The sequence below is a fragment of the Ovis canadensis genome, chromosome 14 (genome assembly GCF_042477335.2).
Source record: "Ovis canadensis isolate MfBH-ARS-UI-01 breed Bighorn chromosome 14, ARS-UI_OviCan_v2, whole genome shotgun sequence".
Classification (NCBI taxonomy): Eukaryota; Metazoa; Chordata; class Mammalia; order Artiodactyla; family Bovidae; genus Ovis; species Ovis canadensis.
Window position 1 is genome coordinate 53696975 of NC_091258.1, and position 12038 is coordinate 53709012.

Here is a 12038-nt window from a genome sequence, read left to right on the forward strand (position 1 = left end):
TTTTATAATTCTTATATAAAATTGTTACATATTTAAATATATTTTTAATAAAACACATTAATGGATAACTTTCTGGTGAAAAACTTGATTTCTAACTGATGTACTTAAGTGATTAATTTACATGGCTTTTCAAAGTTATTTAGTGCTCCAAACATCTGAAACTCAGATAATGTATATTCATGGAACTATTCCCAATTTGAACTTTAACCTTAGGAGTAAGTATAATCTAAGCATATTTTAGCCATTCATTTTATGTTGGGTGCCAGGCCTTGCCATACACAGGTTGTTCCCAGGTTTATATAATAACTTTCTCTTGCTGAATCAAAGATCAATTTTATGTTTAGGTTTACTTCTATAAAGGCAGTGGTCCTCTGGTCTGCTGTAAAGTGTTCTAGTCATGAAAATTTTTAAAGTTTAAAATTAAATTAAAGTTAAACCATTAACAGAAATGGTTTATAATTTACTACTGTAGAAAACTTTTAACATTTAGTTTGGTTATTAGAGTTCATATTTTAGTAATTAACTCTGAAGAGAACTTGTTAATTGAAATAGGTGATTTTAGAAGCTATGTTCTAGCCACACAGGTTATATAGTAGTATGTGGCTTTGGAAGGTGAAATAAAAGATACATATATATAAGATAGAGTTGAAAAACAACTTAAGATTTTTGTGGTGACAATTGAAAGATTTGTCAATATGTAATTTATAAGTTTGAAACATAAAATTTGTTAATACTCTTTTATCAATAATGGTAATAGAGAATAGGCTGTGAAATATAATTTTGATATTTTCAAGTTTAGAAAACAGTTCTGTAAGTTTGAATATATGACGGAGGTCATCTGTTAGCACCATGTCATGTAACAGCATTGTAGACTTCCTCCCGTTGCCTTTTCAAAGCTTTAATTTGCTTTTTAAAAAGATTATTTTTTTTCAAATGAAAAGCAGGTAGATGTGAGTTCTGATTTTATCCATCTCCTGCCTCACATGAGGATTATAAATAAGATGAAGCAATTTAAAAGCTAGAAATACTCATCTATAAAATTATAGTAGAATTTTCCAAGGATTAGGCTCCATAGATTTCTCCTAGGGTATTCGTGTCGGCAGTGCCTTAGAGTTGAAAGTATCCTGTGACAAGGCTTTTATGTGTTACTTTAGTAACTAAATTCTCTTGAGTAAGGATGGAAGATGGGTATTACTTGTGTTGAAATTTGCGTTATAACTAGAGTGCATTGTGACCATTTCTGCTTATGCATTTTTGAAGCTCTCAGGCAGCTCTTTATAGTCTCTAATGTGCATGTGAATTCTCTGGGGCTATGGTTAAAATACAGATTCTGATTCAGCAGGTCTGGGGAGGCCCTGAGAGTCTGCACTTGTGTTCTCCAGGGATGCTGGCACTGCTTGGTCCTTGAACTAAACAGGATTCTAAGAGTCATACATCCTTGGAACTCCACTGTTTGGCTTAAGAATCATGTCTTGCTCTTTCTCAACATCCTCCTCACCTCAGAAGAAAGTCTCATTATGTCTAGGTTTGTGCGTTTTAAAAATTGGCTGTTAATGGCTATGTCCTTTATTTTTAAAACAGCAAAACACCGAATTGCACATAAACCTCACTCCAAACCAAAAACTTCAGATATTTTTGAAGCAGAGTTTGCAAATGATCTAAAATCCAAGGATCTGCTTGCTGATAAGGAACTGTGGGATCGACTTGAAGAACTAGAGAGACAAGAAGAATTGCTGGGTGAAATTGATATTGATAGGTACCTAATGACAAATTTCCTTACACACATTTCCTTATAAAATATGTGCCCCTTGAATAAAATACAGAAAAGCACATTATCCTAAAATATCAATAACCCTACCACTCTAAGGCAAATATTAATTCTCTAGAATATTTTCCTTTAGGTCAGTGTGTTCATGCACATGCCCCATACATGTGTGTATAATAGAAATACTTAATATACCTGTTTCTTATTATAGGATTTCAGCCATATTTTGTATAGTTAATTAAGATATACCAGATATTTATAATTATGGATACTTTATATATTACGTTTTAAATAAGTTATTTTTTTTACTGTAGTCAAGATAATGTAGTATGTTTAAATGGCTTGTTAAAAAGAAAAATATGCATTCAGTTTAAGTTTGTGGCTATATCATGTTTATCCTTGCTTTCCTTTGCAAACTTTTTTGTTTATTGAGCAAGTAGTTTGTAATCTGGGCTTCCCTGGTGGCTAAGTGGTAAAGAATCTGCCTGTAAAGCAGGAGATGAGGGTTTGATCCCTGAGTCAAGAAGATTCCCTGGAGAAGGAAGTGGCAACTCACTCCAGTATTCTTGGTTGGAGAATCCCAGGGACAGAGGAACCTGGTGGGCTATGATCCATGAAGTTGCAAAAGAGTCTGATATGACTTAGCAACTAAACAACAACAAAGTTTGTAATCTGGTCAAGTAGTTATAAGTATGGAAACCTCAACCCAATTGCCATTTGAAATACACATTAGCACTTGCTCAGAATTGTCAGAGTGCTTAGTGAAAGGTGTTACTATAGAAGTTGCTATATTATTTTACTTAAATGATATGCAGAGTTAGTTACTGTGAAAAATAAGACACAGAATATTTTTTTCACTATAATTTCACCTGTACTTAGGTCTTTTTAATTAACTGATACGGTTTCATTTTTGTAAATCAGTTTTGAATCTTGTGATTTTCTTCATTGTGATTCTTTTTCAACTTTTGCATGTTGTTGTTTCCATTCTGTTGCATTTCTGCTTTTGTTATTTTTATAAGGTCCTCAAATTGTTTGTAGAATGAAGCATGCGAAATGTGTATATATGTGTATAAATCATGTACATATGTAGAAGTCTTATTTAAAAAATTTTAACAATACATGCTTATAAAATATTTTGTTATGAAAATAGAAAATTAGAATATGTTACAGTTCTGTGGCTGTAATTTCTGGTCTTCAAATAGAGATAATATTCTCTGTGAATTTTGTGCTAATTTATGATGATTGTACTATTTTTATTGTATTTTATTTTATATGGCCAATATCTTTCTTGCAAAGATAAAAACATATTCTACTTATGTTTGAATAGCTACAGTATAGAATTAGCACAGAACCATTTTTTCATTCATTTAAAAACATTTTTATTAACCTAGAAATCTAGTTTAAAAATATTCTATGCAAAACCTTATTTTTTACCTATTGAAATTAACTGAAAAAAATTCTAATGTGTTTGTTTGACCTTATTTTCTTTTTCTTTACTATTAATAGTAAGCCTGATACTGTGATTGCAAATGGAGAAGATATGTCCTCTGAAGAGGAAAAGGAAGATCAGAACATAAATATGAATATGATGCATCAAGTAACAGACTCCCTCGCCCTCAGCAACTGTTATAACAGTCTTACAAATTCAGAACTCTTCAGTGGTCAAGTGAATAGTCCATTGAACTATTCAGTGAATGGTTCAAATTCTTACCACAGTAATGAAGATGATGATGATAATAATGATGATGGTGGTGATAATGAAAATGATCATGATACCTTAGGGGCTGAAGATAATTCTATACCAACAATATATTTTTCTCACACTGTCGAACCTAAGAGGGTTTGTATACTTTTAACTTTACTAGTTTTTTCATATGATTTGAATATTAATGATCATCTACAATGCTCTGTGAAAGAATGGTATTAACAGGGATTAATATTGTTGATAGTGCCAAATAAGAAAATCATCTTTTGTCTCTTGTTATGACCAGTTTTATCTGAAAGAGAAAAAGAAAAAAGTTTAGATAGTTAGCTGGTATTGATTGGTATGTTGTTCTCTTGAAGCCACAATACAATTTGAAATTTGGTGGTCGGGAAGGAGATCAGATGAGTATTTGTGTATATTTATGATGAAAGTAACTGGCATTAGTTAAATTTTTAATTATATCAGGTTATTTCTGTGTGAGCATATAATGAATAGGAGCGTGACAAGCAAAACGGAAAAATTTATCAGGAAATAAAAATTAGTTCCATTTCTCACAAAGTAAATATAAGCATCTCTGGGTATTCAGGACTTTAGAGAGTTTTGGTGTTTTAGAGCTGGGGTTACTAGAGCGAGAGCTTCTAATACAGCTTTTCTTAGTATCAAAAGACTTTTTGTTCCCTCTTTACTTATTGTAGAATCCCCAGTTTTTAAATCCCAGATCAAAGCAGGTTGGATCTCAGTGAAGGAAGGACCTTAAACTCATTCCCTTGCTCTCTTGGCCTCATAATACTGCTTTAAGGAGCCACCGGGAATTTCATCTTTCCAATTTGTCTTTCTCAAGGAAACTTAAGGCATAGAAGACCATAGAGTGAGTTAGTAATAAAACAGGGACTCTTTTGTCTTAATTTAGTGCTTTTCTTTTTTCTTTTTCTTTTTTTTAGCTATAAGGTACCCTTGTAGGAATTGCCTGTATCAAAGTTAACGGTCTGTGGTTATCAGTCTTAAGTGCCTGTGATTATTATTTAATGAAACATATTTAAAACATATTTACTATTTCTTAGGTCCTTGTAAGTGTTCGCTACTCTAATATGAAGTGAAATAATTAATATGGTTTTTTAAAATATATATTCTCATACTTCAGACTAAAAGAGCATCTTGTGAATTCTTTGGAAAAAATTGACCTATTACCAGAAAAAAAATTTTGTTTTGTGATTTTCTTTTCAAGCTTTAAGTTGGTTTTCATTTAGATAAAGCAGGAAGAATAAATAATATTTGCAGGAATGTTGTGGGGAAGAACAGTCATTAATATGGAAAGATGGTATAAATGCCGTGTAGGGATAGAAGAATAATGTGTTAATCCTGAATAGCTTTGATTTTATTTTTTGATCCTTAAATTTAAAAAAATTAGAGTTATTTAAAAATTTTAAATAGTTAAGCATTATCTCATATTGTTTTTATGACTTAAATTTTATATTCTTACTGAATATTTATTTTGGTTAATTGTGCTCTTTGTTTTGAAATGCATAATTTAAGCCAAAAACTTATATGAAAGTAATGGGTGATGTGAAAGCTTGTAATAATCTAGCATTTAGTTTGTATGTATTTTGCTTTTTGTATAATAATAGTTGTTGATGACTAGAATTGGTCATTTAAAACTAGTCCCCAACCTTTTTTGGCACCAGGGACTGGTTTCATGGAAGACAGTTTTTCCATGGATGGGGCAGGATGGGAGGGAATGATTTGGGGATGATTTAAGTGCATTATGTTTATTATGCTGCTGCTGATATGACAGGAAGCCGAGCTCAGGAAGTAATGTGAGTGGTGGGGAGCAGCTATAAATACAGATGAAGCTTCGCTTGCTCGCCTGCTGCTTATCTCCTACTGTGCAGCCCAGTTCCTAGCAGGCCACAGACTGATACCAGTCCGTGGCCCAGGGGTTGGGGACCCCTGATTCAGGAAGTAATGCATAGAAATATGATAAAGTAAGGTCTTAACTGATAATGCACATTATTTCAGTGTCAAAATATGTAAACTGCCGCCATTACTATTACTTCTTTAATTGTAGAGTTTATTGGTTTTAGTTTTGGCCTTAATTTCTCAAAATGATAGTGATTTTTTTGCTGTGAAATTTTTAGGTCCGTATAAATACTGGAAAAAATACCACCTTAAAATTCAGTGAAAAAAAAGAAGAAGCCAAGCGTAAGCGAAAGAACAGTGGTCATTCTGGCAGTGGTCATTCTCCCCAAGAGCTGCCTATGATCAGAACTCCTGCTGACATTTACAGGTGAGTGGTATTCATAGACAGCAGAGCGGTCTGCTCTTCCTTCTCTCTTTTTGCAACTGAGTATTTACAGGAAAAGGTTGCTCGTAACACAGAAGTCTCTCACTGGAAAGTGAGGTATCTTGATAGAGTTAGCTTTGTGTTTCAGTGGCTGTCACAGGCGCTGCTGAGCCCCAGCACAGCTTCCCAGTTCAAAGCAAGTAGAACATTGCTTGGTTTTTTTGCATTTCCCCCTCTTCACTAGTGCTTTTAAAACATTCCCAATCTGGTCAGAAACTGTTGTGTGTTAACTTTAGAGATGGCAGTTTGTGTTTCTGGTGTGCTGGGCCAGCGCTGTGCTGCCACAGCTTGGGCAGCGCTTAGTTAGCCATGTGGTTTACCTTTTCACGGAGTCGATGTACGCTCTTTCAATTTTTTTGTTGTAATGTTTGCTGAGAAAGCTGTCATTTGAAAATATCTACTATTTTCATGACCCTTATTTGTAAAATAGTGAAAATTGCTAAATGACTTCGAAAATATATGTACATTTTGGACAAAACAATCAAGCTGTTGTCACCCAGAACATGCTTATAAATAGACTGCTGTATTTTATTGGGTCAAGAAATTATACTTTTAAACATATTGATAATATAAAATGTCACTTGAGGCCACAAAATTATTGTGATGGTGAAAATTTTGGACATGTTTGAATAAAATATTTTAAATTAATTTCTAGAAAAGACTTTTTAAAAAATCATTATAAATTTATCCTGTTTTATGTTAACTAAAGAGTATATAATTTTTATATTATAGAGTTTTTGTTGATATCGTGAATGGAGAATATGTCCCTCGTAAGTCAATCCTGAAGTCTCGAAGTAGAGAGAACAGTGTTTGCAGTGATACCAGTGAAAGCAGTGCTGCTGATTTTGATGATAGACGGGGAGTTTTGAGAAGCATTAGCTGTGAAGAGGCCACTGGTAGTGATGCTAGTGAGAGCATTTTGGAAGAGGAACAAGAAAATCATCGAAAGAAACTTTTGCCTGTATCGGTAACACCTGAGGTTTGTGTACATCTTTAATTCTTTATTTCATATAGTATCTTTGAGAATTAAAAAGGTAGTGGTAGCTCCATTTCGAAGGGATATGCAATTTCAAGTTTTCCCCATTTTACATAGTTATTTTGGGAGTTGAAAAGACTTAAAAAATTGTAGCTGCTGTATCTTCCAGGTATGGTCTATGAATCATTAATCTTATTGTCTTTAAATTATTTTATTTTGAATAGTTATTTATTGACATTAATTGACAGGGTAATGGCATTGTTTATTTTGTAGCTTCTTTGGTTCATACGTAAATTTAGTCTCAGAAGTCATAGAGCCTAATTAATCATAGGCTTGTACTTTTTTTGGTAATTAATAATTTATAAAAGTCCTTAGTAGCTCCAGTGTTGTTGCCTGGAGAATCCCATGGGCAGAGGAGCGGGGTGGGCTATAGTCCATGGGGTCGCAAAGAGTTGGACATGACTGAAGCGACTTAGCACAGCACACAGTCCTTAGCAAAAACAATATAGGTATTCAAATAGTCTGAAATTTTTTGGTAACAAAGTATTACCACTCTTGAAGTTCTGTTTTTGTGAAATAGGAATTTTAATGTAGCTTAATTAGGATATGTATTTCATTTTTGGTTAGAAAATTGTTTGTTTTTGGCCACGCTGTGCGGCTTGTGGGCTCTTAGTTCTCCAACCAGGGATCCCACCCATGTCCCCTGCGTTGGAAACATGGAGTCTTAACCACTGCACCACTAGAGAAGTCTCATGGCTAGAAAATAATTTAGCAGCTTTTTAAAAATAAATTCCACTAGACCAGACTTATAGCCAATGTTATAAAATTAAAATAGTTCAAGTAGCAGATTATGTGCATGGCTGTGTGCACACTCAGTCCCTCAGTGGTGTCTGACTCTTGGGACCCCATGGACTGTAGCCCGCCAGGCTCCTCTGTCCATGGGATTTTACTGGCAAGAAAACGGGAGTGCAGGTTGCCATTTCCTCCTCTGGCAGATCTCCCCACCCAGGGGACGGACCTGCGTCTCTTGCATGGCAGGCAGGTTCTTTACCGCTGAGGCACTGGGGAGGCCCAACAGACAATACTTTTCTCTCTTAAATGCTTGGGTAGAGTTGAAGAAGGAAATAAGTATCATATGACAGATAATTATCTATAGTTCTTCTATATTTTGGCTTGTGCCAGTGAAATTTTAACTCTTGGGAGTTTGGAACCATTTTACAGTCTCGTGAGAGCTGTAGACCCTCTCCTGAGAAAATGAGTGCACGCGTAACACTGTTACCCACCACGCTACACGCAGTTTTGTGTATGGGGAAAAGAGTGACCCTGGGAGATACCAAAATAAGAATGGTACGGTTTCCATTATACCCACACTTGATATTTTTTATTCTTGTGTTTAGTGGGTATTTCAGATTTTAATTTAAAAAGTATTTGGGAAGACTAAAACTTATGTACCCATTTGAGTATATGTCAAATACATATTAAAATATTTATCTTTGTATATAAGTAAACAGACATAAAACTTCTGTTGCTTGTGCTTAATGTCCCTAGGTGGTACTAGTTGTACTAAATAGTAATTAGCAATGGAGAGATCATTAGTATTTAGGTATGGTTTGTATGATTAGAATAGTCTCCTTCCCTTCTCCCAATATAATTATCTCATTTGACCTGGAGAGTATCTTATTTAATAGTCTTCCATACTGTTAGAGAAACAAGTGATAGACTTTTGCTGTTTTTAAGTATCTGAAAATTAGGTTTTAGTAAGGAGTTAATGTATCATGATATAGTTAGAACTCAAGTCTAGAGTTTATTTTCATTTCATCTTATTTAATAGCTTTGCATTTTGTATTGAACTGTTACAGTTAGCATCTAGTTGCTATAAATTTTTTAACATCAAAATAAATAGCTCATGATTATGGCAGGTACTTTGAAAGATATTTTTCCTTATATTTAAATGTTAAAGTATTCTTTTTCAAGAGCATTTTTTGTATAATAAGGCTCTGTACTCATCTTAATAAAATAAGAGTTTTTAATTCCCTTTAAAAAGCTGGACTCCACGCAGGGTCAGGGCATTCTTGGTTCTCCTTTGGTGGGGCAAGCTGGAGCAGATTGGCTTTTTAAACTACTCAAGTGATACATTGTCTTAACTGATTTGTTCACTTGGTAGACAAAGGAAAGTAAAATATACTTGACAGTTTGCATGTCAAATGAGTGTCAAATTTAAGTTTGTACATAATGAGTTTTTAGAAGATGAAAGTAAGGAGATTCCAAATACTAGAAATCTTTAAAAAAAAATCATAATGACTTGATTTTGATGGCTCTCTCCTTAAAAAGATATAGAAAAGACCTACTTTGGTTTTATTTCCATCATTTTGTACATAGTATATACATTTATACATACATTTTGTACACATTATATATATACTACAGTAGACAAAAAGAAAAAAAAGTCCAGCAAATAGGGGGTTGAAATTAAAGAATAATTTTTGTGGTGCCTTAATTTCTGTTATTGAATTTATTGCATTAAAATTTGAGATAGACAATTATTTCCACTAGCACCAGTACTTTTAATTTTCTGTTTCTGCTGACCTTAAATAAAATTGAGGCAAGATGCAATAAAATAATCAAATCATTGCATAAATGGACACCACCTAAGAGATGTCACTGCTACTGAAACTAGGCTGTAGGCTTGCAGGCAGCATGGCCACCATAGGATAGCTCATTCATCAGTTGATGTTTGACACTCTAATAGAATTTTTAATTTTAATACATTATTTTTCACAGCATGGTCTGGATGTAAATGGAATGAATGTATAAACGTTGAGGACCTTTTATTTACCCATTTTTGAAAATCCCATATGCACATGTGTTTTACATTTTGTTTTCTTACATGTGTACTGTTAAACATCTACTTATATTGGTGGTGTAATTAAGATACTTTTTAATGGTACTTGATTTCTATGAGCAATTTGTATTTTGATGTTGTAGTTTTGTGTATCAGAAAATCTTATGAAAAGAAATGTCTGATTGGCAGTGCAATGCAGGATAAAGATTTTGTGGGCATCTTATTTGTGTTTTGTTATCATAATCTGATTTTTTTGGTCTTCTAGGCTTTTTCTGGAACTGTAATAGAAAAAGAGTTTTTGTCACCCTCCTTAACACCACACCCAGCCATGGCTCATCCTGTGCTACCCACCATTCCAGAACGAAAAGAAGTTCTGTCAGAAGTATCAGAAGGAACTACAAAGAGGGTTTCAAAGTTCAAAGCTGCCAGATTGCAGCAGAAAAACTAGGGCCTGCCTAGGAAATGGGAGTTTACATCCTAAAACCTAGTTTTGCAATTGTTTAGAAAATGTATAGCAAAATATGTTACATATAATTTGAAATAAGGCATCCTGAGTAAATTTGGCAGCGAGTTCTCTTATCAGTGGTATTCAAAAAAAAAAAGTAAATATTTAAATACTTTAATATTCAGCTTGTTTTTGTTAATTCTCTGAATACCGTCAGTAGTCATTGTTTAGGTTTGCCGTGTCATACGGTGGCAGCATTTTGAATTATTTTTCAAAGAACGCTGTTCATATGTGTTGTTTTTGTGTTTCAAACTAAATACTGGCAGTTTTGTTCCAGCTGTGATATTGTGCACACCATATGGACCATTTTAAAGAAACTTTTAAAATTTCAAATAGATTCAACGATTATATTACTTGCTTTACCTTTTTAAAGGCACTTTACAAAAAAAAATCTACTTCTTGTAGGTTTTGCAGCTAGGTGGCTATTTAAAAAATCTGTCCCTGTTTGACTGTTATTCTGTAATCGCTATGGTAGAAAGCTCCATGTACCCAACAGAAAGTTTCTTTGATTGAAAGAATGGTATTTTGTAAAAAAATTTTTTTTTTTAAGTAAAAGTTTTATGAAACTTGGTCTCTAAAATGTTGTGAACTTTATGATTCAGAATTCAATATAGAAATGTCTTTCATATATATGCTACGTGCACCATACAGTGGATCCTTGAATTCTTACGATTCCTTAGGCAATTCTCCCCTAGTGTGTGCAGTTTTAAGTGGCATTTTATTTTGGGAGAGAAGGAAAGGTTGTCTAGATGATAGAAATACGTAAGTAAATTTTCTTAAATAAGAAATTTTATGTTTTAATCTTCTGAACATTTTCATTCTTTAAGACTACTTTCATACTAGTAAATAATTGAATAACATATTTACTTTTGGCAGAACTCCTTAAAATAAAGAGAAATTTATTCTAACATTGAAAATTACACTTGCAAGTGTTAATCATTAGCTTGATGCATGCTAAAATGTAGCTTTTAAAAAGCATTCTGCATTAGTACTAAAATAGCCATCAATGCCAGTCCACCCTCTATTCATGGCTAAATATTTAAAGGTTATTTATAGCTTCTTTAATGAACTCTTGCTTAAACAAAGTGAAATTATGTCCTAGAAAAGTAGAAGCTATTTGTAACTAGAGCAGCACAACTATAAAAATTTTATGAATATGTATCTTAGTAATAAGGGGATGAGCCTGAATCCCCACAAGTTAATGGATAATTCAGAACAGAGGGCTGATTTTAAAAGATTGCCTAAAAATGTAGATTTTTTTTCTTTTGTAAATTTTGATCAACTATATATTTTTAGTTGAAAACTTTTTCTCTCAGCCCATCCCCCACAAAAAAGAAAATAACCAAAAGTATAATCCCATGCACACAAAAGAGCCCACAGTTCCAACTGCTTGTCAGGTGAGCCTTTCTTTGATTTTCCCCCCAAAACAGACTTCATTATGGGATTACTGTGGTGTTCTTTACAGACATGTAATTTCAAGAGTACTGTCATTAAATAATTTTTCATGTTCTTCAACTTCATCTTGAGCCTGTTGTTGTTTATGTAGTTTATATTTTTTGCAAGTAGCTGTTTTCTATCATGGAACAAAATGGTAGCAGAAACAAAGAAGTGTTAGATTTTCTGCTAAAGACTGAATGGAGTAGTGTTGCCCTATTTCATAGCTTCAGGCTTAAAACAGAGTTTCAAATTGTAACTTAACCATATACCTTTATTTTTTATGTTAAATTTAGTATTTAATATGATGAAATTGGTCTTAAGTGTTCTCTTTTAAATCATTGTAGAATAGACTGAATTTTTTTTTAACTTTTAATTTTGAACTAATTTTAGATCTACAGAAAAATTGGCAAAAAATAGTAGATTTCCCATGTACCCCCTCATCTAGCTTCTCCTAAAGTCATTTCATC

General features: G+C 33.2%; 1 protein-coding gene across 3 annotated transcripts in view; it reads left to right on the plus strand.

Moving 5' to 3' along the window:
- The window catches only part of URI1 (URI1 prefoldin like chaperone), a 61375-nt gene extending 49902 nt beyond the window's left edge, over window positions 1–11473 (plus strand). For all 3 annotated transcript variants that reach the window (XM_069548989.1, XM_069548990.1, XM_069548991.1), the window contains 5 exons: window positions 1582–1756; window positions 3272–3605; window positions 5606–5754; window positions 6544–6790; window positions 9895–11473. In XM_069548989.1, the coding sequence (XP_069405090.1) occupies window positions 1582–1756; window positions 3272–3605; window positions 5606–5754; window positions 6544–6790; window positions 9895–10077 (1088 nt within the window). In that variant the 3' untranslated portion in view covers window positions 10078–11473. The remainder of the gene's footprint in view (window positions 1–1581; window positions 1757–3271; window positions 3606–5605; window positions 5755–6543; window positions 6791–9894) is intronic.
- Window positions 11474–12038: the final 565 nt, after the last annotated feature.